Source organism: Typopeltis vanoorti, chromosome 20, assembly GCF_054136105.1.
Source record: "Typopeltis vanoorti isolate ZY-2024b chromosome 20, IOZ_Tvanoo_1.0, whole genome shotgun sequence".
NCBI lineage: Eukaryota > Metazoa > Arthropoda > Arachnida > Uropygi > Thelyphonidae > Typopeltis > Typopeltis vanoorti.
This window is the reverse complement of record NC_143568.1, coordinates 24,132,826-24,159,435: the sequence shown is the minus strand read 5'-3', so window position 1 is coordinate 24,159,435 and position 26,610 is coordinate 24,132,826. Positions and strand designations below refer to the sequence as shown.

General features: G+C 37.5%; 1 protein-coding gene across 1 annotated transcript in view; it reads right to left on the bottom strand.

Moving 5' to 3' along the window:
- Nucleotides 1-26,610, bottom strand: part of LOC150095284 (laminin subunit alpha-1-like) — a 1,249,242-nt gene that overhangs the window by 875,688 nt on the left and 346,944 nt on the right. The window contains exon 18 of the mRNA XM_090410638.1: nt 20,841-21,067. Within this exon, the coding sequence (XP_090266764.1) occupies nt 20,841-21,067 (227 nt within the window). The remainder of the gene's footprint in view (nt 1-20,840; nt 21,068-26,610) is intronic.

The window sequence follows — 26,610 nt, the reverse complement described above, 5'->3', positions numbered from 1 at the left end:
TAAGTCCCAGTGGTACCAGGTATACAAGTCCCTCAGTAAGTTCCTATTCATTCCTACTTACCGGACCTTAAGTCCTGTTATTTTAGATTTAAAATAAATATTTAAATAAGTCCTATTATTTACATCTTGTTTTAAAAAAAAAAAATATATATATATATATATATATTTACCTGGAATAAAAATAAGGATATTATATCTAGTAACATAAAAAGAACCTCCATTAACACTGGAGTAAATCATTACTTTAGATAAAATAATATGTGAACTATAGACAAAAGTCTATGTTTAACCTTTTTTCTGAACAGATAAATTGAGATTACATGTTACAGACCAATTAGCCAATAAGGCTAAACAGGTTGACTGAGGCCTCTTTTTTACCTCCTACTATCCTACTCTATCTTATATCATACTCCTCTTTTACTGTCTGCTGATCCTCAGCATGCTTTATTCTCCAAAGGCCAATGATGAGAGACATGAACTCCCATTCTACCTCAATAAAGGTTGAAACCGGTCTGGGTAGTGGCCCTTTGCCTTTAATACAAAACATCATACATCCCCTTATTGGAGATGTGTTTTGGCATTAAGGGTAAATATTAAGATTAGTGATCGGAGCTTGTTCCACGTCTACCACGAGTTGCCCTGGTCTTGCACTACCTGTAGGATTAGCTTATCTTGCATCACTTGCAGGCGCAAACTTGACATTTTTGTCTGTTTGCTTACTTGGGAAAAAATGGAGTAAAACCAAGTTTAAAATTGCTTGGGATCTTTAATATAATTACACCCAAGGTAAAAATACTTTCTACATTTAGATCTCCTCCTGAGATTTTTATTTAATAAGGTTAGAACACCTTATGGTAACTTGTTTTGGTAAAATACTTACAAGCTCTGTATTACTAAATCTTGGTATTTCTAGCCTAGCTCCCACTGATGAGACCTGATTTAGCGGCCCCGAGAGAAAGCTCCATGTTCCAGCTCTGCAGTGAAAGTATCCCAGCCTTGGATTCCAGTTTCCAGACCCCGAGAGAGAGCTCCTATTACAGTCCTGCTGCCTTGGTAAGAACCCTTTGTCTTTTTTTTTTTTCCCCTTTGGTTCTTTGTGTTCCCCCTGTACCTAAGTTTAACAGGTTTTTCTTATCTGCAAACAGGGAAAGTTTGGCCTTTTCTACAGGTCTGTCCTTTTGTGGACTTGGATCGTACAAGGGTCTACTCTTCCCTTTTTTTTTTTTGAAGTATGTCTTCGGCTCTACCGAGAGTAAGAACCCTCGGGTTCGAAATCGATGCAAGTGTACACAAGAGGACGTTTGCGAAATCGCTAATTGACTGCGTAGGGGCAGATAATATTTCTGGCTTTACCCCCTATGGGGGTGGCAGATATCAAGTAGTTTGTAAAAATACAACAACAAGGGAGAAACTACTCAAAGGGGTTGAGTGTGAAGGGAAACTTTGCCATCCTTTTGTCGTTGGTAGCATCTCTAAAAAGATGAGAATAGAGCGATTCCCTCTGGAATACCTAGAAGGAGGCAACGACATAATTAATCAAGTCTTTTCGAAATGGGGAACCGTACGAGATGTCCAAGTAGGCAAAGATGCTGACTACCCTGAATGGATGTCGGGGGAAGTCACGTTCTTGTTAACGATGAAAACAGAAGTTCCGAATTTTGTAATGATCGGATCGGCCAGGGTAATGGTGAGTTACCCGGGAGTAAAGAGGCAATGTTTTAAATGTGGAGCCCTGACTCATCTCGGGGCCCAATGTCCGAAGTTCAAGTGTAAGAACTGCCTAACAGCGGGTCATACACTAGCACAGCGCCAATCGGCATGCCTAAAATGCGGTATTAACGGCCATAAAATAGACACCTGTCCGGACAGAAATCTGGTCGAAAAATTGGGAGGCACTATTACGCCCAACACGGAAACAACAGCCCAAAATGTTATTGGCGCAGAACTGAATGATTTCCCCACCCTGAAGGCCGCGCATGAGGGAACAACAAAGAATCATGTCGCCACCTCCGAAACACTGCCAAGTACACCAGTGGAGAAGCCTGCAACCAGGAGAGATGAAGGGCAGGAGGAACTGGCCACCGATCAAACCGCCACTACAGACGTAACAACCGAAAATAACCAGCAGCACCAACAAAACGGAACTATCACTGCAGTCACAATAGACGAGGACACGGATGCAGTAGATATGGAAAGCAACAATGCAGAAACCACACAAAAGAGGCCAGCCAGCCCTGAAGAAGTAAATATTAAAAAATCGAAACAAGGAAGTCCAGCACAAGTTGGAAATATAAAGTCAACTTCAGAACCCACAAAGTTCCCTCACGCAAAGGCTAATGCACCTATATTGCATCTCTTAAAAGATTTCCCCAAGGAGGCGGCGAGACTAAGAAAAGCTATAGAAACATTCGGAGACATTCAACTGATACTCACAGGACAAAACGGGCCAAGAGTCGTCAGTGCAGAATGGAACGACGTGTTTGTCGATAATATAGATGAAATCACTCCTGAAAAGATCATTGGTCTTATCGATGCAGAGGACGAAGTGGGACTAGCACTGCACAGAGGCCTCTACATGCTAAACCACGTCCGTGGAGACAAATTAGCAGATCTCATCATCAAAACCCACAACAATAGACAGTAGGAGGATTTAAACCTCGCCTAACAAGTCAGTCGACTCCTAGTATCAATCTGCCAGAGGAAGAAGAAAAAAAAAAAAAAAAAAAAAAAAAAAAAATTCTGGTTTGTTTTTTCTTCTTTTTGTCCTCTTTCAGATTAGAATTTTTGTTGTAAAAAAGGTCTATGTCTATTCCACACAGGAGGGGGTATCCTGAGAACCTGGGCTGCGAAGGCTAACACCGAGGCAGTGCAGCTCCTTGTGGGCTGCATCACCCAGGCCAGGCTCTGCCCCCGCTCTTCTCAGTATTAAACTGGTCATTCAGGTTGAAATTTCAGAATTTACCTAGTTTCTTACAAATTGTCATATGTAATTGTCAATGTTATTTACTAGTTCCTCTTTTTCATGTGGTGCTTCTTTCATTTGTTTTTCCCCACTTTCCTCGGGCAGACACCTGAAGAGGTGATTGACCGGGGAAAGCTGAAAAGAACGGATGGAGGGAGATAATGTCGGAGATCTGCTTGGTGCTGACATTTAAGTCAGGCCAAGTAGATCGACTGAGGCCTCTTTTAACTATCTACTACTATCCACTCTATCTTTTCTCCTCCTCTCTCACTATCAAGCTGACTCTCAGCACAACTTTTTTTTAAATCTAAAGAGGCCAGTAATGAAAGGCATGAACTCCCATTCGACCTCAATAAAGGTCGAAACCGGTCTGGGTAGTGGCCCTTTGCCTTTAATACAAAACATCATACATCCCCTTATTGGAGATGTGTTTTGGCATTAAGGGTAAATATTAAGATTAGTGATCGGAGCTTGTTCCACGTCTACCACGAGTTGCCCTGGTCTTGCACTACCTGTAGGATCAGCTTGTCTTGCATCACTTGCAGGCGCAAACTTGACATTTTTGTCTGTTTGCTTACTTGGGAAAAATGGAGTAAAACCAAGTTTAAAATTGCTTGGGATCTTTAACACATGTACTGAACTATGCTATTTTATTAAATCAGAATCCTCAACAAAACAGGTATATTTTTAATATACAAACTAAATTTTTTACTAAAATAAACTTGTGTATTGTATTATTTTTTTAAGTTTTACATTACAGTACAGTAGCTTTTTTTCTATCAGTTCATCATCATCATCATCATGCGTATCAAGGATTTAGGCCTAGCATGGCTTGTTCCAGCCTTAGAAGTCATCGTTGAATCGTTTAAGGGGACGTCTGGTTTTCTTTTTCCTAATGGCTTGTACTTTAAGGCTTGTTTTGGTAATCTTTCTGTTTTCATTCTTTGAACGTGCTCCATCCATCTATGTTTATATTTTTTAATTTTTTCTATTACTGGTTCTTGGTTTAATTCTTTCATAATTTCTTCATTTCTTTTGTGATCAAATAGGGTATACTTTGCAGTTTTTCTCATAAACTTCATTTCTGCTGTTGTTAATCTTTGGTTGTCTTTTTGTTTTATTGTCCAGATTTTGCTTCCATACATTAAGACTAGTAGGGCTAATGTATTGTATACTTTTAGTCTGGTTTGTTTTTGAACTAGGTTTGGTTTAAATATAGAGTTAATTACTCCTGTTATTTTTAAATATTTTGCAATTTTTACATTTATATCTTTTTCATTTTCATATGTGATCGTATATTCTAGGTATTAAATGAATTCACCTGTTCTAAGATCTTGTTATCTATTACTATTTTAGTTCTTGCTGGATCTTGTCCTTTAAAGGCCATAGTTTTTGATTTTTCTGTTGATATTATCATACCATAATCTTTGGATATCTCATTTAGATTTACAATGGCTTTCCGTACGTTATCTTCAGAATTTGTAATTATTATTTGGTCGTCAGCAAAAAGGAGGGTGTTTAAGTGTAGGAGAAAGTTTAATTCCTTGATGTATATTTTTATTCCATTTTATTATTATTTCATTTAAGTAAATATTAAAAGAGTTGCTGAGAGGGGATATCCCTGTTAGACCCCTTGGTTTATCTCTCTAGTATATGATAGCTCGTGGTTTAATCTTATTTGTATTTGATTATTCTCATATATACTTGTGACAGCTTTTAGGATATTATTTGTTATTTGTCTTTCTTTTAATATGTTAAATAATATGTTTCTTTTAACTTTGTCAAATGCTTTTTCAAAGTCAATAAATGCAATACGGGTTTCTAAATTGTATTCCCTTCTTTTCTCTATTATTAATTTTAGGCAAAAGGCTGAGTCTATACATGATTGTCCTTTTCTAAATCCATTCTGTACTTCTAAAATAAAGTTTTTGGAATATTTCATTAGTTTGCTATTTAAGATTCTGCTATATATTTTATAACAGGAATTTAGTATACTGATATCTCTATAGTTTTAAGGGTCAACTCTATTACCATTTTTAAAGATAGGAATCAGAATTGCTTTTTTCCATTCTATTGGGGGGATACCAGTTGAATAAATTTTATATAAAAAAAATATGAGTCTTTCTTTGAATCTTGTTCTTGTGTATTTATGTAGTTCTGAACCTAGCTTATCTTCTCCAGGTGATTTTCTGTTTCTTGTTTTTCCGTTTTTCTATCAGTTACCTCATTTATTCACAGAATTAAATTGATGTACCATTAGAATCAGATTATATTTTGTCTTAAACGCTAGTTATTATTGTCTCTTGGGGGAAATTCACTAATCCGAACTTTTCGCTCTGATCTGAACGAGCACGGTTTTTATTAGTTCGGATTAGCGAGATACCACTGTAATAACAATAAGAAAGTTCCGTGGTGTATTGCACATCATTGCATTATTTTGTCATTATAGCATACATAATAAAATAATAATAAAAAAAAATCTGGTTAGCAGTTGAAATATTGTAGTGATGACCATACTGATGTTAATCATATAGTTAATATCAAAGGCAGGGGCTGGCCAACTACAGGCCTATGTGACCATAATAAAGTGGCCCTCCAGTGCATTTTGAAAAGCCAACCTGATGAACAGGCAAAAAAGCAAAAATGAGTGGAAACAAGAAACAATACAAAATCACTCATATTAAAGGGGAAAAAAATAATAATATATCAAAGGGAATAACTTATAAATCACATAACTGTTTCCTTAGTAAATGTATTTATTGTAGAATAAGCCACTTAGACTTTCTCCAAAAAGGGAAAGCCAAACTTGCTTATTCTTCAATAAACAGAGTTAGTTATAGGAATATTAGAAAAAGCATAATTACAAAAAAAAAAGAATTTGTGGAATTTATTTTGACTAACTACCTTAGGTAGCAGCATTTTATTAATTTTAAATTTAGAAAGTCAATAAATAATTATGGATTTGTTTGCATAGATCCATATTAAAGACTTAATTGCTTCAAGCAGGTGATGATATATAAATTCTATTGATTCTATTTAGATCAATAGATCTAAATAACTTGAAATATACTTTTCCAATAAAACTCAAACAATTATTTACTGACATATATTTAATTAAATAACATTTGTATACAATAATTACAACTATGAAAATAATAAATATAAATGAACTAATATAAAAATATAAATAAACAGATATAAAAACATAAGCAAGCAAATATAAAAATATAAATCATTCCTTTCAAATTAAAATAAAATTGCATCATTTACAAAACAAAATAATATATTAAACATAATAATAATAATAATAATAATAAAACAAATTTTCAAAAAATAATATTAAAACTGATGGCAAAAGATATTTTCATTTAAAATACATTGTTTAATGCATTAATTTCGAGTTCTAATTTTCTTGCAAATATAATAGCGGCTTTAAGAACAACTCTTTAAATTTATTGATTTAGAAGACTTCCAGCTTCCTTGATCATATTTAAAAGTTAAAATGAAATAATTTGAGAGTAATTAATAAACATCTCAGTGTGTGAAATCACTTTTTTTTTTGGTAAATTTAGGAGAAGGAGAGAATCTTAGAAGAGGAGAGAATGGAAACAGTAGGAGAGATGGAATGAGAGAGACATGGGAGTGCTAGAAGAGGAGAGAATGGAAACAGTAGGAGAATGGAAACATACAATGCCACTCAGATTGCTATCTGATAGGTATCAGCAAGAGGTGTATGGGGAAGCAATATCCTGGAATAGGAAGGTTACTAGTGGTGTGCCTCAGAGGTCTGTTTTAGGGCTATTGCTGTTTCACTTGAATACTAATGATACTGGAGAAGATATGAATTATATTGGGTTCAGTCATTTGCAGATGATGCAAAGTTGAGAAGAACTATGAGGGGTGGTGCAGATGTGCCTTACAACAAGACTTGAACAGACTGAGTGTATGGGTATGGGAGTTGTGATGTCAGTTCAATGTTGCAAACTGTAAGATTTTAAATTGTGAAAAAACAGATATGTAGAATATACTGTTGGTGGGAATATGTTGAAGGAGGAGGATATAAGAGACCATTACAGAGGCATAGCTAGGGAGGGGCGGAGGGGGCAGTCTGTCCCGGGCAGCACTTTGAACCTTTTTGAACTTTTGCAGTTAATTCTAAAATACAGTCTCGAGAACTCATTCCCAAATATTGTAATACTACTGTGAATTTTCCTCACAATGGCCGTAAGTATTGCTAGTTCTGACAGGAGTTTTCTAAATAAAATTTATTAAGAATTACCTACATTACTATGAAATAGACTTCACCAATGTAATCAATGATTTTGCTAACAGAAAGCAAGAAAAATAACATTTTAGAATGTTGAAATTAAAGTTTTACTTCAGAAATAAACAGTGTTTTAATTTATTTCACTATATGTCGTTTTGACTTTTTGTAGTATTTTTGGTGTGTATTGAGAGGGGCGGCAAACTCAGGGACCACCCCAGACGGCAAAAGGTCTAGCTACACCACTTGATCATTAGGTGATGATGGATAAGGATCTAAAATTTAGAGAATACGTTGCCAAACTTATGAGGACAACAACTTATTATGGCAAATGAATAGGAGGATACTGACTTTTAGAAGTAAGGAGATTCTGGTTCCATTGTATAAGGCCTTGATTAAGCCACATATGGACTACTACAGATTGGGTCAAATGGTTTTCAAAAGGATGAAAAAATATTGGAAAGGGTCCAGAGTCAATTGACTAAGATAGTTTCTAGTCTCTGGAATGCTAAGTATTAACAAAAGCTGAGACAGTGCAATTTGCAGAGAATAGGAGATAGGAGGAAAAGGATTGATATGACAAAGATGGTTATGGTCATACAAGTTGGTAATGGTTGTTATAGGATTAACCATGATGTGGTTTTTCATAAAATGGTGGGAGTTTGGGGGATAAAAAAAGATCAGCCCTGGATGCTATATAAGGAGTGTGTGAACAAGGGAGTAAGAAGCAGGTTTTTTGCCTGCAAGTGTGGATATCTGCAGTGAATTTGAATGTATTTAAGGCATGGTATGATAAACTGAGTGTGTATCACAAAAGGATTTCCCACGATGAATCTTTGACTCCATGGGGGATCTTGGGATAATCATAATACTAATAGAAACCTATAAAGAAATGGTGTGAAGTTGGAACAGGCCATAGACCTAATATTATGAAAAGAAGGAGAAGAAAATGAAGGTAAAATGATGACAGAATCAGTGGAAACAGTTAAATTACTGTGCAATAACTTTGTGATATATGTCAGCAATGTGTAGATAATGTGGTGACAGAAATAACAAGGTCATCATGGAACAGATTCTAGTCAAAACATTAAACCAGCTGTTTGTAAGACAGAGATCACACCAAATTTTACTTATGGATCTAAGAGTTTGGTTAGAAATAAAGCAGCTGATCAAACATATGATCAAATATAACAGTTCTAACAAAAATTAGAGGAATGAGCTGATGGCAGTATTACACATTTATCATATAGTATCATATTATACATTTAAATATTAGGAACTTAATGTTGTTAGCATTCAGAAATAAGTGAGCATAGCTAATTTATAGTGGTTGGGTAACTTAACCAGAATGAGGAAAGATTAGAAAAACATGTGTTTGATGCCAAGATAGCAGAAAAAAGATCCAGAGGAAGACCACGACTGAGGTGGACTGACACACTGAGAGTAGCTATTATGAAAACAGAAATATAACATATAGCAATATTGGAGTGCTGACAAGTGAAACAGTGTAATAATTTGTATAATATTTTATACAAATTTTATATAATATTATACTTATTGTAATAATAAGTATAATAATTTGAAGGAAAATTAATGATGGCAGATTATAATACTGCAAACTTAATCATGTAGTACTGTCATATTATCTTGTACTATCCTCCCATGAAGGTGCATATCAGGAAATTGATGAAGATGATACAGGAAATGAAATGGGTATATCCATTGTTGATGATACAAAACTGGGTAGGGCAATGATTAATAAAAATTATGTTGACATCCTGTAAGATGATAAATAGATGGATCATTTTAGCAAAGGATAATGCCTGTCAGTTCAATATGGCAAGGTTACGCATTCTCAGTGTGCAACAAGTGGTGTGGTACATGATAAAAACATGTTACAAGTATGGATAAGGGGAAAGTTATTATCCCTCTTTGTAAGAATTTGATATAACCTCATTAGGACTACTGTGCACAGGCTTGTGCATCATCCAGATGAAGATAATACAGTGAATGATGTGACCAAGATCAATATCATGTGAAAGGGATCAACTTTTATTTTATTATATATTTTTTTATGTTTTGCCCATAGACAAGAGGTTGGTTGATCAACCTATAGTACATTAGAACCGTGTATGGGTAGTGGGTTGGGAAAGGAGGAACTTGTTTACATTTGATTTAAATGACTGTAAATTGTATTCCTTGGGAAACACATTGGGGGGGGGGGGGGACTGTTCCACAGTAAGGCAGTTGCAGGGATGAAGGAGGAGGAAAAAAAGCTTGTTTTGTTTGTTTCTAGGTGTACTGTGAAGGGATGTTGAGCAGCAGTTGCACATGTTCCAACGAGCTTAGTACTGAGTGGAGGAATTATTGATGTTATTTCTGATGAGCATTTCCCATGGAAATATTTGTAGAATATACATATTGCAGAAACCAAACGTCTGTGCGAAAGTGGGAGAGTGAGTTGGTAAGAGATGGGTCATTAATAAGTCTAATTGTTCTCCTCTGTATTGAGTCAAGCATTTTGGGGAGCTTTTAGGAGGCCACACCCCACCCCATATGTGGGAGCAGTATTCAATAACCGAGCAGATTTGTGATTTGTATAACAGCTGTTCAGGGTAAAGTAACGTCTTGAGTGAAAGAGAAATCCTAGTTTTTTTGAAGCTGACGATGCAATAGCTGTGATGTGTTTATGCTAGGAGAGGTTTGATGTGAGGGTAATTCCAAGAAGAGAAATCTCAAACTGTCTAGAAATTTAGGTATCGTCAAAAAGAATACTGAGAAAAAATGGTGGGAAATAGGACAGAATTAGGTTTTATTAGCATTGAAATTGATGAGATTATTCGAACCCCATTGGAGGATGGCTTGGAGAGCGGAATTGAGGGTGGTAGTGGTTAATGCTCTGTAGGTTGAGGTGAGTGGTGTAGGGTAGGGTTTAGCAAATGAAAGCGATGAGTGTAATGTGCTGTTGTCTGCAAAACTGTGTATTAGATTGGAGATCAACTGAAGAAGGTCATTGATATATAGCAGGAAGAGGATTGGTGAGAGGACAGAACCTTGTGGAACCCCAGCATTAGTTGAATGGTGAGAGAATAGGGAACCATCCACCATCACACTCAGTGTGTGTGTCCAGACAGAAAGCTGGCAATCCAACTGCAGAAGTCCTAGGACAGACCAAATGATGGTAGATTGCTTGGTAAGCCTTTGTGCCAGACCCAGTCAAAGGCTTTGGAGATATCAAGTGAAACCACTTGAGATTCACTAAACTTCTCCATGGCATTTGTCCAGAAATGGGTGACATATGTGAGCCGATCTCCTGTTGATCAGCATGGATGAAATCCATACTGGCAGTCATTTATTGGGTGGGTGGGTGTCTTCAAGATAGTGCAGGAGTTGGGAGTTGATGATTTTTTCCATTACTTTAGGCAGGACTGAGGTAAGCGAGATAGGGCAGTAGTTGGACGGCAGTGACTTGTCACCAATTCTTGGGAATGGGTAAATTATAGGCCAATTTCCAGTTTGTGAGATAGATTCCAGTGGAGTAAGAAAGTATATATAGGTGACATAGGATAGGAGTCAGTTCCGGTGCACAAACTTTCAGGACAATTGGGGGAATGCCCTCAGGCCCCAGGAGACTTTTTTTGTGTCTAATTTGGACAGTATTTTTCTGATCTCATCCTGGCAAAAGAATATAGGGGGGCATTGTATGTTGGGTGTCTGGAATGGTTAGGGGACATTTACCATCATCAGTTATGCATACATTGGAAGCAAAGTGTGAAGCCAAAAGATTGGCTTTTTCTGTGGGTGATCATGCAATAGAGCCATCTGGATGTGATAAGGGTGGGAATGGTGTTGGGCAGAAATTATCGCCAATCACTTTGGCGAGAGACCAAAAGGCTCGGCTGCTGTTTGGACAGGCTGCTAGTTTCCTGCTTTTTGCTCTTTTTGAACTCTGTTTTGGAAGCACTGATTGTTTTTTTTTTTTTGCATCTATTCTGGGCTTCAGTATAAACTCTAAAGGAGGATGGGGTTCTTGATTTCAGCCAGTTACGGTAAGTCTGGTGTTTCATCTATGCAGCCTTGGCATATCCTTTGGAGAACCAGGATTTAGTTAGGGAATAGAAGTTCAGAGTATTGTGTGGAATGTATGTTTCCATGCCGGTGAGGATTACTTTGGTAATAAGTTCGGTGCATACGTTTGGGTTGCAAGGCCGGAAGCAATACAACTTCCAACCATGGGAAGTTGCGGAGGCAATCCCACTTGGCACTGGGATAATGCTAAACTACTCTTGTATGGGAGTGTCTGTGTAAGTATTGTTGCATGGGGGAGAAGGAAATAAGCACTAGATTGTGGTCAGAATTACCTAGGGAGCTCACAACTTTCACTGTGTATTTGGAGGGGTCATTGGTAAGGAAAATATCTAGGGTGTTTGGGGAGTGGTTCAGGTTATCTGGTATTCTGGTTGGCATCTGAACAAAATATGGAAAGTCGTTAAGTGATGGCAAATGTTTTAGCATCTCTGCCTGCATGGAACTGGACAAGATATCAGCATGTGTTTACAAGAAAGTGCAAGACAAATTGAAGTGCTCTAATTAGGAAATCTCAGCATTAGTAGAGTCCCAAAGTAATGAAAAGATGGCAAAAGAGTTCCATAGAATCCAAGAGAGGTAGCAAATTATAAACTGATTAGTATGTTTGGAGTGATAGTTAAGGTATTGGAAAAGTTAGTTAAGGGTCGAATTTAGGAATGGATGGATAAGGATATAATACTCTATAGGAAAGCAGCATGATTTTGGGATGGAGAGGCCATGTCTTAATAATTTCGATACTTTTTACAATGAAGTCACAGTCGAGTTGGATAAAGGAAATAGCTCCACAACAATATTTCTGGACTTTACAAAAGCAGGTGACAAGTTGAGCAATCAGGGTTAGATATAAAGTTAATGACAAGGATAATAGGGTGCCTTATGAACAGACATGAGAGAGTAAATAGTATATCAAGGAGGTGAATCCAAGAGAAGGCAGGTGACTAGCGTTGTACCACTGGGCTCTATATTTGGCTTGCTGCTCATTGTATATCAGTGATATTGAGAATGATCTGAGCTGTCTGTTGATGATTCTCAACTGGAAAGAGCAATAATTAATGAAAGTGGTGCACAGTTCTAGCAGGATGATAAAGCAGACTGAGGTTTGGACATGACAAAGTGTAATGTTATGCCCTGCTAAACAAAAAGACTACAAGCAAGGTTGGATACATGGATAGTGCTAAAAATACAAGAAACTGATAAAGTTAACATTTTAGGATAATGCAAGGCAGACAGCTGAGCTTCACAGAATTATTATTATTATTCAGGACTCATTGCAGTCAAGAGACTCATCATGGGAGGTCCTTCCTAGGAAACACAAAGTTTATCATACCACTTCTTGAACTCACTGACTGTTCTTGCTCTCACCACTCTATCAGGCAATGCATTCCATGGCTCAGTCACTCTCCACGCAAAGAAACCACTCCTCAATCTCTTGCTCACAGCTTCCTTTCGTAACTTCCAAGGATTGCCCTATGTCATCCCTCCTTCCTGCTGTTCCACCAAGTGAAAGAACTCCCCAGTGTCAACTCTGTAACTACCTTCTCAACACTTTAAGTCTCAATCATGTCGCGCTCCTACTTCTGTCTACCAAACTCTGCAGTCCACATTCCCTCGGCCGATCCTCATAACTAACATTGCACAGTCCTGAAACCATCTTTGTTATCTGAGTGGATTAATTTATTCCCTTCAAATCCCAGGGATGAAATATGAGAACAATAGTATAAGTGTGGTCTGATCAGGGTCTTATATAACGGAATGATAATGCTTTTATCTCTGCAGGTCAGCGTCCTTCTCAGAATTGCAGCAATCCTCTGGGTTACCTTCACCACCTTTGCAATATGTTCCCTGAATTACAGTTTTCTATCAATCATCACCCCCAGATCTCTTGCCTCCCATACTTCCTCCAGTACAGCTCCTCCAATCGAGTATGCAGCCTCCCATCGATATTAAACCAACACCCTTCCCCACTCCATTGCCCATCTGTCTAGTTTACTCAAATCCTCTTGAAGGATTGTCGCATCTGCACTATTACTAATAACCCTTCCCAGCTTCACATCATCTGCAAACAACTGAATATCCCCTTACAATCCATTGACAACATCATTGATACAAAGGTTAAACAATACAGTTCCCAATACTCAGCCCTGTGTAACTCCACTTGTAACCTTCTGCCTCCTTGATATTGCCCCACCATACACAACTCTTTGATACCTATCAGACAGTAAATCCTGAATCCAGCTGACTAACCCGACATTTAAACCCAAGTGCTGCAATTTACCTGCTCTATCCCTCTAGTATTAAAACCTACTTCTCCAGGATAAAATGCTCCAGTAAAGTGTTCATTGAACAACTTCATTATGTTCTCTGCATCAGTCACTATTCCCATTTTTAACCCCCAATGTCATTCTTCCACAATCATTTCTCCTCCTAATAGCCACATAGCTAAAAATTCCCTAGGAATTTCTTTAGATCTTAGTGCCAATCTCTTCTCGTATTACAGTTTTGCCTTCCTCACCATGCTAGTCACTCTCTTGGCCTGAGTCTTATATTCTTCATGCATTTGCTCTCCACCCCTTTCCTTATATCTCTTCTATAACCTCTTTTTCGCCTGCACTTTCTGTTTGATATTGTTTGTCATCCACTTTACACCAAATTGTGTCCTCTTCATTCATGGAATACAGCTTACTATTGCTGCCAACAACTATTCCCATCAACTAATGACATCCCAGCCTTCTAATTTTGCCCTCCATGGAACTGCCCCAAGTTGATATCTAAGACTATTATAAGACCTGTCTTATAATTCCGCATACATTTCTTTCTCTTTGATACTCCTGCATGTCTGTTCATCTTCCAAATCAGAACCACATGGTCACTCTCTCCAATGGGGGGGGAGATGTCATCTCATTTATTATCAGCTCTTCTGATGCTATGACCAAATCCAAAACTCTTGAACCTCTTTATTATTACATGACACCTCCAGGGAGTCCAAAGACTCATCGAGGGAGGGCATCTACTCTACAACTCTTCGTCTCATTACTCCACCAACCTTCATTATCTAACACCAACGCCATCTACTGCCGACTACCACCACTGGTACTTTCACAGACAATCATAACATCCATGCCCACAGCGGGATTCGAACCCGCAGCCTTTTGGCTGTGAGAGCAGATACAATAAACCACTCGGCCAACCAGGCTTGCCGAGTTCTTCTCTTGTTCCCTTTATTACATGTTGCCTAAGACAACTGTCCCTCAGGAATTCTAGAAATTCCATTCCCTTATTACTACATGCATTTTCCTCTTCCCAACTTACTGCTGTAGTTAAAATCTCCCATAACAATCATTCTTCTTGCACTTGCCAAGCTCAAATGCCTAAACATCTCCTGCTCCCCACCCTCTGTACTCCTTGGCTTGTAGCAACTCCTTAAATATCTTGTCTTGCCCAACTCTACTCCCACTCAAACATTAGTGCCACTGCTTTCCAAAGCCTTTGCCAAGGCTTTGGAAAGCAGTGGCAGAGGACACAAGTCATTACTCATCATAAGCAGTACTCCACCAACGCGTTTTCTCTTCCTATCCTGCCAAAAAATGCTGTACCCTACTGCTTCTATTCCTGTTATTATATCATCTTCCGTCAACCACGTCACAGATATCTCAATAATCTTTGGCCAGGCTGATGCTATCAGCACCACCAATCACTGGTTTACTGAGTAAAAGATGTAGGATGGGTGTACAATCTCCTAGAAGCCACAGTCCTTCACTGCAGCCTTCTCAACAATTCGAATATACTAATAAGTTTGCAAAATACAGGAAAACCTCACTTAACGCGAATTCAATATATGCGATAATCAGTTAGCGTGATTGAGTGAAATTATACTATTTCCTGCTTTAATCGAGTGAATAATTGGTTAACGTGATTTTTTTTTACGTTATGCAAAATTTTACGTTACACAAAATTTTTTTTCGCCAGTCCACACAAGCAGAAAAGCTGGAAGTCATTAAGAAACATGAAAGTAGCGCTAGTAATATGATGATTGTGCAAGTCCAGGGAAACAGCAAATCTACAGTTTGGACTATATTAAATAAGAGCAAAGAATACAAAGAACAAGGAAAAGTTGCTGCTGCTGCTTCTTTAAGCATGCAGATCACCTGAAATAGAAGACATTTAATGATATGATTGAGATGGAACATCTTCTATCACTCTGGATTGAGGATTATAACCAAAAAACAATACCTTTTAGTACAGAGAATATTCAGGCAAAAGCACTCAATATTTTTACCTCATTGAATCATCATCATCATCATCAAATTCCTGCCATGTACCCTCAAGGGGTGTACAGGATATGACAGTACTACATGAAAAAATTACATCATTATTAACTTCCTATCTACAATTTTCCTCCAAATCAGTCTGTTACTTGTCAAGACTCCAACATTATCAGATCTTATATTTCTATCGTCTAAGGCACTTTGTACCGTATCAATCCACCTATATCTTGGTCTTCCTCTGGGCCGTTTTCCTGCCAACCTGGCAGAGAAAACTTGTTTTGCTAATCTTTCCTCTCCCATTCTATTTAAGTGACCATACCATCTGAGATTAGCTCTGCTAACGCATTCCTGGATGCTGACAATGCCAAGTTCTTTCCTAATATCCTCATTTTTAATATGATATTGCCATTGATGCCATCTGTTCACGCCTCTAATCTTTCTCAGGACTCTCATATCTGCGGTCTCTAGTCTTTGGTCAAGTGTTTTACTTCTGACCCAGCTCTCAGATCCATAAGTTAAAATTGGTTTGAACACAGTCTTGTATACAGCTAATTTAGTGTTCCGACTAATTTCTTTCTTATTCCATATGAATTTATTCAATTGACTTCCCACGATACCAGCTTTGCTGATTCTGTTGTCTATTTCTATATTTAGTTTACCATCTTCAGTAAAAATTGTGCCTAAGTAGCTGAAATGTTTTACTTGTTCCACAGGTTCTCCATTCACAACACAGTTGACATTTTCAATGATTCTACATATTTTCATTGTCTTTGTCTTTTTATTGCTGACCTTCATACCATATCTATTACAACAGCTATTCAATTTAGTCAGAGAATCTTGCAGACTTGTAGCGGATTTATTTAGAAGTATAACATCATCCGCATAAAGCAAAGAGCTGACATTAACATCTCCAATTTTGATATCAGGTTTAATACCACATTCCTTCATAATGTGATCCATATAGATAATGAATAACAGAGAGGATAATGTACATCCTTGTCTCACACCAGATTTAACATTAAACAATCTTCCTGTACTTCCTTCAATTCTAACTGCTGACTCACAACTCAAATAAAGACTAAGTATTGCTTGATATAATGCCCCATTGACACCATATAACTGCAGCATATTGAATAGCTTCTCTCTTGGCACCTTGTCATATGCCTTTTCCAAATCGACAAAACTTAAATACAGATCTTTGTTATATTCCCATGCTTTCTCGACTATTTGTCGTAAAGTGAAGATCTGATCCTGACAGCCTCTATTTGGCCTGAATCCAGCTTGTTCTTCACCAAGCTTTTCTTCCACAATTCTTCTCAACCGTTTTTCAAGTATACTTGCATAGATCTTGCCAGGAACACTCAGTAGGGAAATACCTCTGTAATTCTCACATTCAGTTTTATTTCCCTTTTTATATATGGGTACTATCAGAGCTCTACTCCAATCATCGGGAATTCGTCCCTCTGTTACCTCATTGAAAGAGACCAAATTTCAAGAGGAATGTGAAAGCTTTACTGCAAGTTTAGGATGGTTTGAACATTTTAGAAATCAAACTGGACTGTATAATGCAAGCATAACTAGGGAATCTGCTAGCGCCAATAAAGATTCTGCAGCTAAATTTCCTGAAGAACTGCAAACATAATTCAGGAGGTGATTATGACGATCAGCAAATACTCAATGTCGCCGAAAATGATCTCTTTGGGAACCGTATGTCAACAATATTTTCATAGTTAAAACTGAAGCATCTCAACCAGGATACAAAGTATCTAAAGATCATCTCATGCTTTTATTAGGAAGCAATGAAGAAGGCGACTTTAAACTAAAGCTTATGTTAGTTTATCATGCGCAAAATCTAAGATCTAACATTATTGAAGAAATCAGCACAATTGGAAAAAATCTTGGATTTAATGAAATGGATAATGAAGATGTTAGAAACTTCCTTGAGCGAGAATGATCTCCTTCAACTAGAAGAACAGCATGCATATGAAGAAGAAGAAAATAAGGAGTGCAAACAAGAAGAGAATGTTACGACTAGAAGCTAAAGTAGGGTGCAAAAGAACTTGAGCTAGCTTCAAAAGAAAGAAGCTTCGAACTCTGCCAAAATCTTGATAAAGGGATTGCCAGCTATTGCACATTGCATGACAAGATGAAAAAGTCGAGCACGATTCAAACATCTTTACTTAATTTTTTTTGTGAAAAAGTAGCTCAATCAAATGTTTAGACGTTAAATAAAAATTTAAGAAATTGATTTTTATTAACTTTGATGATTTTATCCTCTAATATAGCTTATATTGTCATTTTTTTCCAAATTTACGATAAACTGATGGATGAATTATAATTATTCCTATTATTTTATTGTACTTGCTTAATGCGATTTCTCTTAGCACATATTAATGATGGATTAATTAATAGTGTTTTCCTGGCTAGGTTTTCCAGTAGCTCAAAGTCAACTTGGTTATTCAGAAACAAACTGGCAAGTATGAATAAGGAGGACATTATCATTCCTCTTTAAAAGATTTTGATATAACCACATTTGGATTATTTTGCACAGATTTGATCACCTAAGGATATGAAAGTGGTGAATAATATCCAGAGACAAATGACCAAGACAGTGAATAATTTGTGCACTGCTCCTTCTGAGGATAGATTGAAGGTTTGTGAGTTACAAGCTTTAAATGAAAGGCAGAAATGTTAGAAACATATGAGGGTGGTTCCATAAGTTTCCAGCTTAACTTTTAGAGGTGATAGAAAGTAAACAACTAAGTCACTTTTCAACATAATCTTTATTTGCTTCGACACTTTTCACATCTTTGAATTAACATTTCTATGCCCTTGAAAAAATAGTTTGCACTTTTGTTGGCAAAATGGCCTAAAACTGCATCTTTCATGTCATTGTATCTACAAATTTTCTTCCTCAAAAGACTTTCTTCAGTTTCAAGAAGATGTAGTAGTCACTGGGTACTATATCTGGGCTGTAGGGTGTGTGTTCAATCGCCTAGAAGCCACAGTCCTTCACTGCAGCCTTCTCAACAATATTCATATGGACTGGAGGATTGTCGTGAAGCAGGTGAACACATCAACTCAGAAATCCTTATCTCTTCCTCTTTATGGTGTTGTGCAGTTTATGCAGGAGTGAAGCATAATATTTTGCATTCACAGTAGTATTCCTTTCCTTGAAGTTAATCAAGAGAATTCCCCAGCAATTCTAAAAGATCGTGGCCATGATCTCCTTGATGGACTGAGTGACCTTGGCTTTTCTTGGCAGTGCTTCACTTGGTTTGCTCCACTCCATGAATTCCCTTTTGGAAAGAGAATCATAATAAAAGACCATGGTTTCATTTCCAGTGACAAGGGATTCCAGCACTTCTCTCTGATTCCCTTGGCAAAACTTTAAAAACTTGTGGGAACAGGTCACACGATGCTCCTTCTGAATTGAAGAGAGAAGTTGGGACACTCACATTGCACTGACCATCATGTGAAGCTTCTAGTGAATGATGTGAAAGATGGATTTCTTTGAGCTTCAGTCATCTGTCATTGAGCAGTTCCTCCTCAACAAGAGAGACATTTTCCTCAATCACTTCCACAGGCCAACCATCATGAGAATCATCTTCAATGCCTCTCTCTTCCTAGGTGAAACTGTTTAGCTCGATCCTTCATGGTGGAATATGAAGGAGAAACTTTCCCTTAAACACCATCTAATCATCTGTTTGATAACACTTGGAGAAATCTCTTCTTTAGTGAAAAACTTTATCACAGCGAGGTACTTAATTTTTAACATTATAGCTACTTAGATTGCCATGTTTTAGTCAAATGAGTGCCTCCAACTGAATGATGCAGGCATAGAGTTAAAACTGGTACACTAACCCCGCCCCCATAGATGGTGCTATCTGTCACATATGGGCTTTTAAAATTGGCACAGATTTTGTATGTCAGGCTGGAAACACTTGGAAACCCCCTTGTATCATCATCTTTTTCATCTAAAACATCTGAAATTATATCTAAAATATGAACGGAAGAAGATATTTTACAATGCATGAAAGTAGGGAAGTGCATATGAGTTTGCTCCTGGAAGTTGCATAAGAATGTGATTGACAAGGCCATGAGGCCTTGGGAAAAAAAAAAAAGATTTTTTGATTAGAGAGTGATGAATGAAGTGAATGGGTTGCTAGAGACAGTTTAAGTGTTCTGTCAGAGAATGAGTTCTAAGCAGAAGTATGATAGGCATTATGTATCAGCATGAGTAAATCAATCTTTGTATTCCATGGAAATGCCCATGTAATAATCATAATAATACTTATGAAAATTAAAATAAGCTTATAATTATACTCTTCTGCAAACATAAAGCATCTTTAACCATCCATTTTCTTGAATTATATGAATATAAGTGACCTATTATGTATTAAAAATCTTTTAAAGTATGATGTCTAGAAGTGACTTATGGCTATCCATGTCTATAATGATTCTATATTTATATATCATATATATTCTGGCCTGGTTGGCTGAGTGGTGAATATCTGCTCTCCAGCCAAAAGGCCGCAGGTTTGAATCCCACCGTGGGCATGGATGTTCGTGATTGTCTGTGAAAAGACTGGTGGTGGTGGTAGTAGTGGGCAGTAGATGGGGTGTATTTCATTCTAGTTGATGGATTGAGTGGTGGAGACAGAGAATTGTAGAGTAGGTGCACTATCTCGATGGGTGTTTGGACTCCCTGGAGGTATCATGTAATAATAATAATAATAATAATATCTGCAAACCTACAGTTGAAAAACATAGGTTATTACTGGAATCACTGTACCCTGAATATTAATAAATCTTTCATTCAATACTGATTAATATGCATTAATAATATAATAAGCAGTGCATATTATACATATATTACAAGTATAATATGACTCAAGTAAACTCAATATAATTTTAAAATCAGATATATTTCTATTACTTTAATTTCAAGAGAGAGAGAGAGAGAGAGAGAGAAAGAAAGAAAAAAACTATTAAAATACATGCTCAGGTTCAAAGCTAACAGGATTCAATTTTCCTAAAAATTCTTGGTGTGTATAATATATACATGTATACGAAATCTGTGTGAATCAGATACTAAATATTTTATTTTAAAATATATTTATTACTATTATTATTATTTAATAATAATAATAATATTTAAATATATATTTTTTACCATCAGTAAACTAAAGCTTTTTAAACTAATAACTTAACCAAGCACAATCCAACTCAAGTATGAACCTTGCTAGGCTGCTGCTACCTCTCACACTTGTCTCCTTCATAACCTTCTCTGCATGCAGTACATATGTGATCACGAGTACCAGATGGTGTGGTAATTTCCTTGCATGTTGGAGAAAAATTATTTTCTGGATTTTCTCTAGGACAAGCACACCTTTTGCAGTCATCAGGACTACCATTCAATGGATTGCCATGATAACCAGATTCACAGTGTTCACAACGTGGTCCAGTTGTATGATGCATGCAGTTCTAAAAAATAATTAATATTTAAAATCTCAGTTTGGTTGCAAACACATTAGTTATGCTTTCATATAAAAACATTTCAAAATGAAAAAAAAAAAAAATTCTCTTGATATTTTATAATACAGGTGTATGTGGGGGATGTGTATACTGAAAACACATGAAATGGGAGGCTTAAAACATGGGATAACAGAGGCTGTGTTCTCAAGAAAGCGAGATCCTGAGATTCAAGATGAATTTAATCATCAGCCAGCCTGGTTGGATGAATGGTTAGCATACCTGTTCTCCAACCAACAGATCACAGGTTCAAATCCCGCCATGGGAATGGATGTTTGTGATCATCTTTAATTGGGAGATGTATTTCATTGCAGTGTGAGATCACCACCCCACTTATGGGAGCCTGAGTGGCTTGAAAAAAGTTCCTTGTTTGGTCTCTATAGCAAGGTTTTCAGACAATGCAAAAATAAATAAAAAATTACAAAAAATATATATGTAAAATTGATAAAAATGGGAAAAAAAATCCTCAGCCCACCCACAGTACAAATGTACTATAGGTTTACTGTTTAACCTTTTGTGGGTAGGAACCACATTAAAAAAAATAAAAAAATAAAAAATGCACCTAATTTTCATACACATTTAAAGACACATTTAAGACATAAGAGTATTAAATAAAATATTCAGTATGCATAAAACAAATAGCATAAAACAAATAGCATAAAACAAATAACTATTAAAGTAGTTCTTTATTTTTATGATTACTGCATTGTAACCACATCTTTAGCTGGCATGCTCAAGATGAAAACTTATGAAGAGGCTGAAGGCTACTTTTTTCAAGAATTTCTCACTTGAAATATGACTTGCACTTTTCGACTTCTGACTGTAATCTCTCGGTGTGTAACCTCCATCTGATAATCTTTACTTTGAACAGAAATTCAAACATCATCATTCTTCAGTGGCAACATGATCTGCAGACACAGTCTCATCAGTCATATTTAGATTATGGGATGCATAGTGATTATAATGGTAGAACCACCCAATTTCCAGTAAAAGGTGTTGGTTTCTTTTCATCTTTGTTCAGATCATACAAATCTTTTGCATTTTCTTTTGCATTTGTCTGGAGTAGTATGACTACTCCAGACAAAGGCATGTTCCGATGCTCGATCCATATAGTCAGCATCCTTTCCATTTTCTCAACCACAACATCGAGATTTCGTTACTCTAGTCAGAGTGAGATTCATAAACGATTGAGCAGTCTTGCACAATTGTATTGGCATTATCACTATATTATTATTATTATTAAAACAAGACCTCATGGAGTCAAAGACTCATCTAGGAGGTCCTTTTATCTCACACACATCTCATCATACCGGGTCTTAAACACATTCAAACTCCTTGCAGACACCACACTCTCAGGTAAGGCATTCCAATCATTCACAACTCTGCACGAAAAAAACCTGCCTCTCACTCCCCTACTCACACCCTCTTTATACAGTTTCCAGGTATGACCTCTGGTTCTCCCCTGATCTCCCACTATTCTCTGTAGAACTTCTCCACCATTGATCCTATAACAACCCCTTACCAACTTGTAGGTCTCTATCATATCTCCCCTCTTCCTTCTCTCCACTAGACTCTGCAAATTACATCTTTTCAATCTTTCCTCATACTCGACATTCCAGAGGTCAGAAACTACCTTAGTCAGTCGCCTTTGCACCCTTTCCAACATCTCTTCATCCTTCTGAAAACCAGGTGACCAAATCTGGGCACAATAGTCCATGTGTGGCCTAATCAAAGCCTTATACAATGGAACAAGAATCTCCCTACTTCTACACGTCAGTGTCTTCCTCATCATTCCCAGAAGTCTTTGTGTTGTCTTCACAATTTTGGCGATGTGTCCCCTAAATTTTAGATCCTTATCCACTATCACTCCCAGATCTCTTATTTCCTCTACTTCCAACAATATATTCTCACCAAGCATAAATTCTGCATCCCATCTTTGTTTTCCAAATTTTAAAACCTTACATTTTGCAACATTGAACTCGCATCCCCATTTGCTTGCCCAATCACTCAATTTATTCAAGTCTTCTTGCAAGGCCACAACATCTTCACTACTCTTTATGGTTCGTCCCAACTTTGCATCATCTGCAAACAACTGAATATCTCCATCCAAATCTTCGCCAATATCATTAATATACAAGTTAAATAGTAATGGCCCTAAAACAGATCCCTGAGGCACTCCACTAGTGACTTTCCTTTTCCTGGATATTGCACCCCCATACACAACTTGTTGATACCTATCAGATAGCCAGTCTCCAATCCAATGCACTAATCTAATATCCAACCCCATCTGCTCTAGTTTGACTGTCAACTTATCATGAGGTACTCTATCAAAAGCTTTTGCAAAATCCAAGTATATTACTGTGTATCCTTCTCCTCTGTCCAAGGAAGCAGTCACTTTATTGTAATAAGTAAGTAGATTACTAAAACACGACCTCCCTTTAGCAAATCCATGCTGTCCATCAAAGATTATACCATTGTTGTCAACCCAACTCTGGATCCTAGTTCTCACAAGCTTCTCCAACAACTTAACCACAACACCTGACACACAGATAGGCCTATAGTTTGATGCTTGAGTACGATCACCTCCTTTATGAAGTGGCACAATCTTGCCCTCCTTCCACTCCTTAGGAACTTTATCGAGTGCAAGACTTGTATTAAAAAAATATGTCAAGGCCAGCATCAACTCCATGGCACATTCCTTCAGAATACGTGGTGATATATTATCAAGTCCCACAGACAAATTTACATCTAGTTTGCTCAATACCTCATACACCTCTTGCTCACTTACAGTCAGTCTCTCCTCCCCATCATCAACTGCTCTTAATCTCTCCATGAAGTCACATTCACAAGATTGAAAGATCTTTATGAACTGCTCATTAAGTATCTCCACCACACATTCTGCAACAGCTGTCTTTATACCATTTCCTCCAATCAATGTCATCCTTCCATAATCATTCTTTCTTTTGCTGGCTACATATCGAAAGAACTCCCTAGGATTCTTTTTAGCTTCATTAGCTAACTGCTGTTCATACCTCTCTTTAGCTACTCTCACCAACCAAGTCACTCTCTTTGCCTGGTCTTTGTAGAACTCATGAAATTGGTTACTTCCACTTCTCTTATGCTGCCTCCACAATGCCCTTTTTCTCTCTATTGCATGCTTAATCTCTTTATTCATCCATCTCACACCTAACTTATTTAACCTTCTCACCCGTGGTATACATTTAGACATTGCATCCACTAAATATTTTTTGAAAATCCCCCAAGCTGCATTGATCTCTTTTCCAGCTAACTCCTCATTCCATGCTACACCTGCAAGCTGTCTCCTGAGCTCTTCATAATCACCCCCCTTGTAATTCCACATATACCCTTTTTTCACAGGGGTCCTTGCACTGCTGGCAACCACCCAAGTAATCACCTCATGGTCACTTTCACCAATTGGTGGATGATTTGATACCTCATTGATAATTACATCCTCCGATGAGATGACCAAATCCAAGACCCTTAATCCTCGTGTGCCCTCTGTTACATACTGTTTGAGGTAGTTATCCCTCAAAAACTCAAGAAACTCATTTTCTTTACTTCCAGTTGCTATCTCTTCATTCCAGTCTATATTGCCATAACCCATAATGATCACCCTTTTCTTATTTGCTTGGCTTATTTGACTATACATTTCACTATCACCACCATCCACATTACCAGGTCTATAACAACATCCCACCAAGTATTTGATTCTATTCACCTCTATCTGACACCATACTGCCTCAAAACCACTGGCCCCATTTCCCTCTTGCATCTCTACCTTGTATGGACATAACTCTTTCTCTATCATCAATAGCACTCCCCCTCCCTTTTTACCCCTTCTATCCTCACGAAACACATCATACCTTTCCATCTCTATTCCTGTCAGGATGTCATCCTCATCTAACCATGTCTCACTTATTCCGACAATCTCTGGGTGCACAGACGCAATTAGTGCAACCATTTCATCTGCCTTGTTTCTTATACTTCTAGCATTGGTATACAAACACAATAACTCATTTCTGGATCTACCGCTAGTTCCACTGATACCACTCACTCGATGTGATCTCTCCATGCTGGACTGGGGCCATTTCCCTTTCTGCTTCTTCATTTTAGAACCCTTTGCAATTCCATCTGTTTCCTTTTGATCCCTGATCATCCCATTACTTTCCTGCCTACACATTCTCTCACCTCCTCTTGGAGCATCCACCTTTCTCACGCTGTGTATCCCTGTCCACCCTGAGCCTCGCCGTTTCCCTGCTCCTCTTGCACACCCATTCTCTCATTTTCTATACTCATACCACTCACTTCCACATTCATTTCCACTCCTTCAATCTCTCCTGTCTTACTCTCCTGCTCTTCCACATCACTCCCCTCTCGATCTGATTCATTCTCTCTATTCACTTCTCTACCTTCCAGCAGCAGTCTCTCCAAGCGACTCACACCATAACCACTCAAATGCAGTCCATCGCTCCCATACAGCTCACTTCGTCCCTCAAACTCATTCCAAACATTAACAAACTATACTCCCATCTCCTCACACATTTCAGCCAGAATATCATTCATAATCCTTGCTCTCCGCCTCATTTCACCACAATCATACCTAGGCAACACACTGACCACCCTTCCTGTCACACTATTCTCCTTTATCTTTCCAAGCAGTCTCCTGACATTCATTTTGACATGCTCTTTGTTCTCTCTCAAATCATTCGTACCAATTAATACAATTAACTCTTTTGCTCGTTCCCGCCTCATATTCAATGCCTCAATCACTCTACTCATTTTACCGCCTGGAAAACATACCTTGTGCATTTTATCCTCTAGCACACCTTTAATAATGGAGTCGCCATACAATGCCACTCGCTCATCTTTTGTTATCTCTTTCATGCCATCATGATTTATTTTAATACTTTTGACCTGAATTCTCTTAATTTCATTCCGCATCCATTTCATTTCTTGCTTCATCCAATCCAATTCACCTTCTGAACCTCGCGACACATTCACTCTATCATTAAATCTTTCTAACTTTCTAACTCTCGACCCCCTCTTCTCACTTTCCCTCTCATTCATCCTTCTTTGTTTCCGTACTTTCGGTCCAACATACGTCCAACTTTCACTATCATTCTTCTCACTTTCACTCTCACATATCTTTCTTTGTTTCCGTATTTTCGGACTAACATGCGTCCAACTTTTGCTATAATTCTTCTCACTTTTACTGTCATTCATCTTTCTTTGGTTCAGTACTTTCGTTCCAACATGCGTCCAACTTTCGCCATCAGTCATTCTTTTTTCACTATCATTCATTCTTTCGATTTTTTTTACTTGTGATTTCTGCACCACGCCATTTCTACTTTCATTCGTTCTCTCAATTTCATTTCTTTCCGCCTCACTTTCGTCCCTTTTAACATCCGTTACGGTTGTCAAATTGCTCTTTTTCTTTTTTCCTGATTTTTTAACATTTTTTCGCCTGTCTTTCT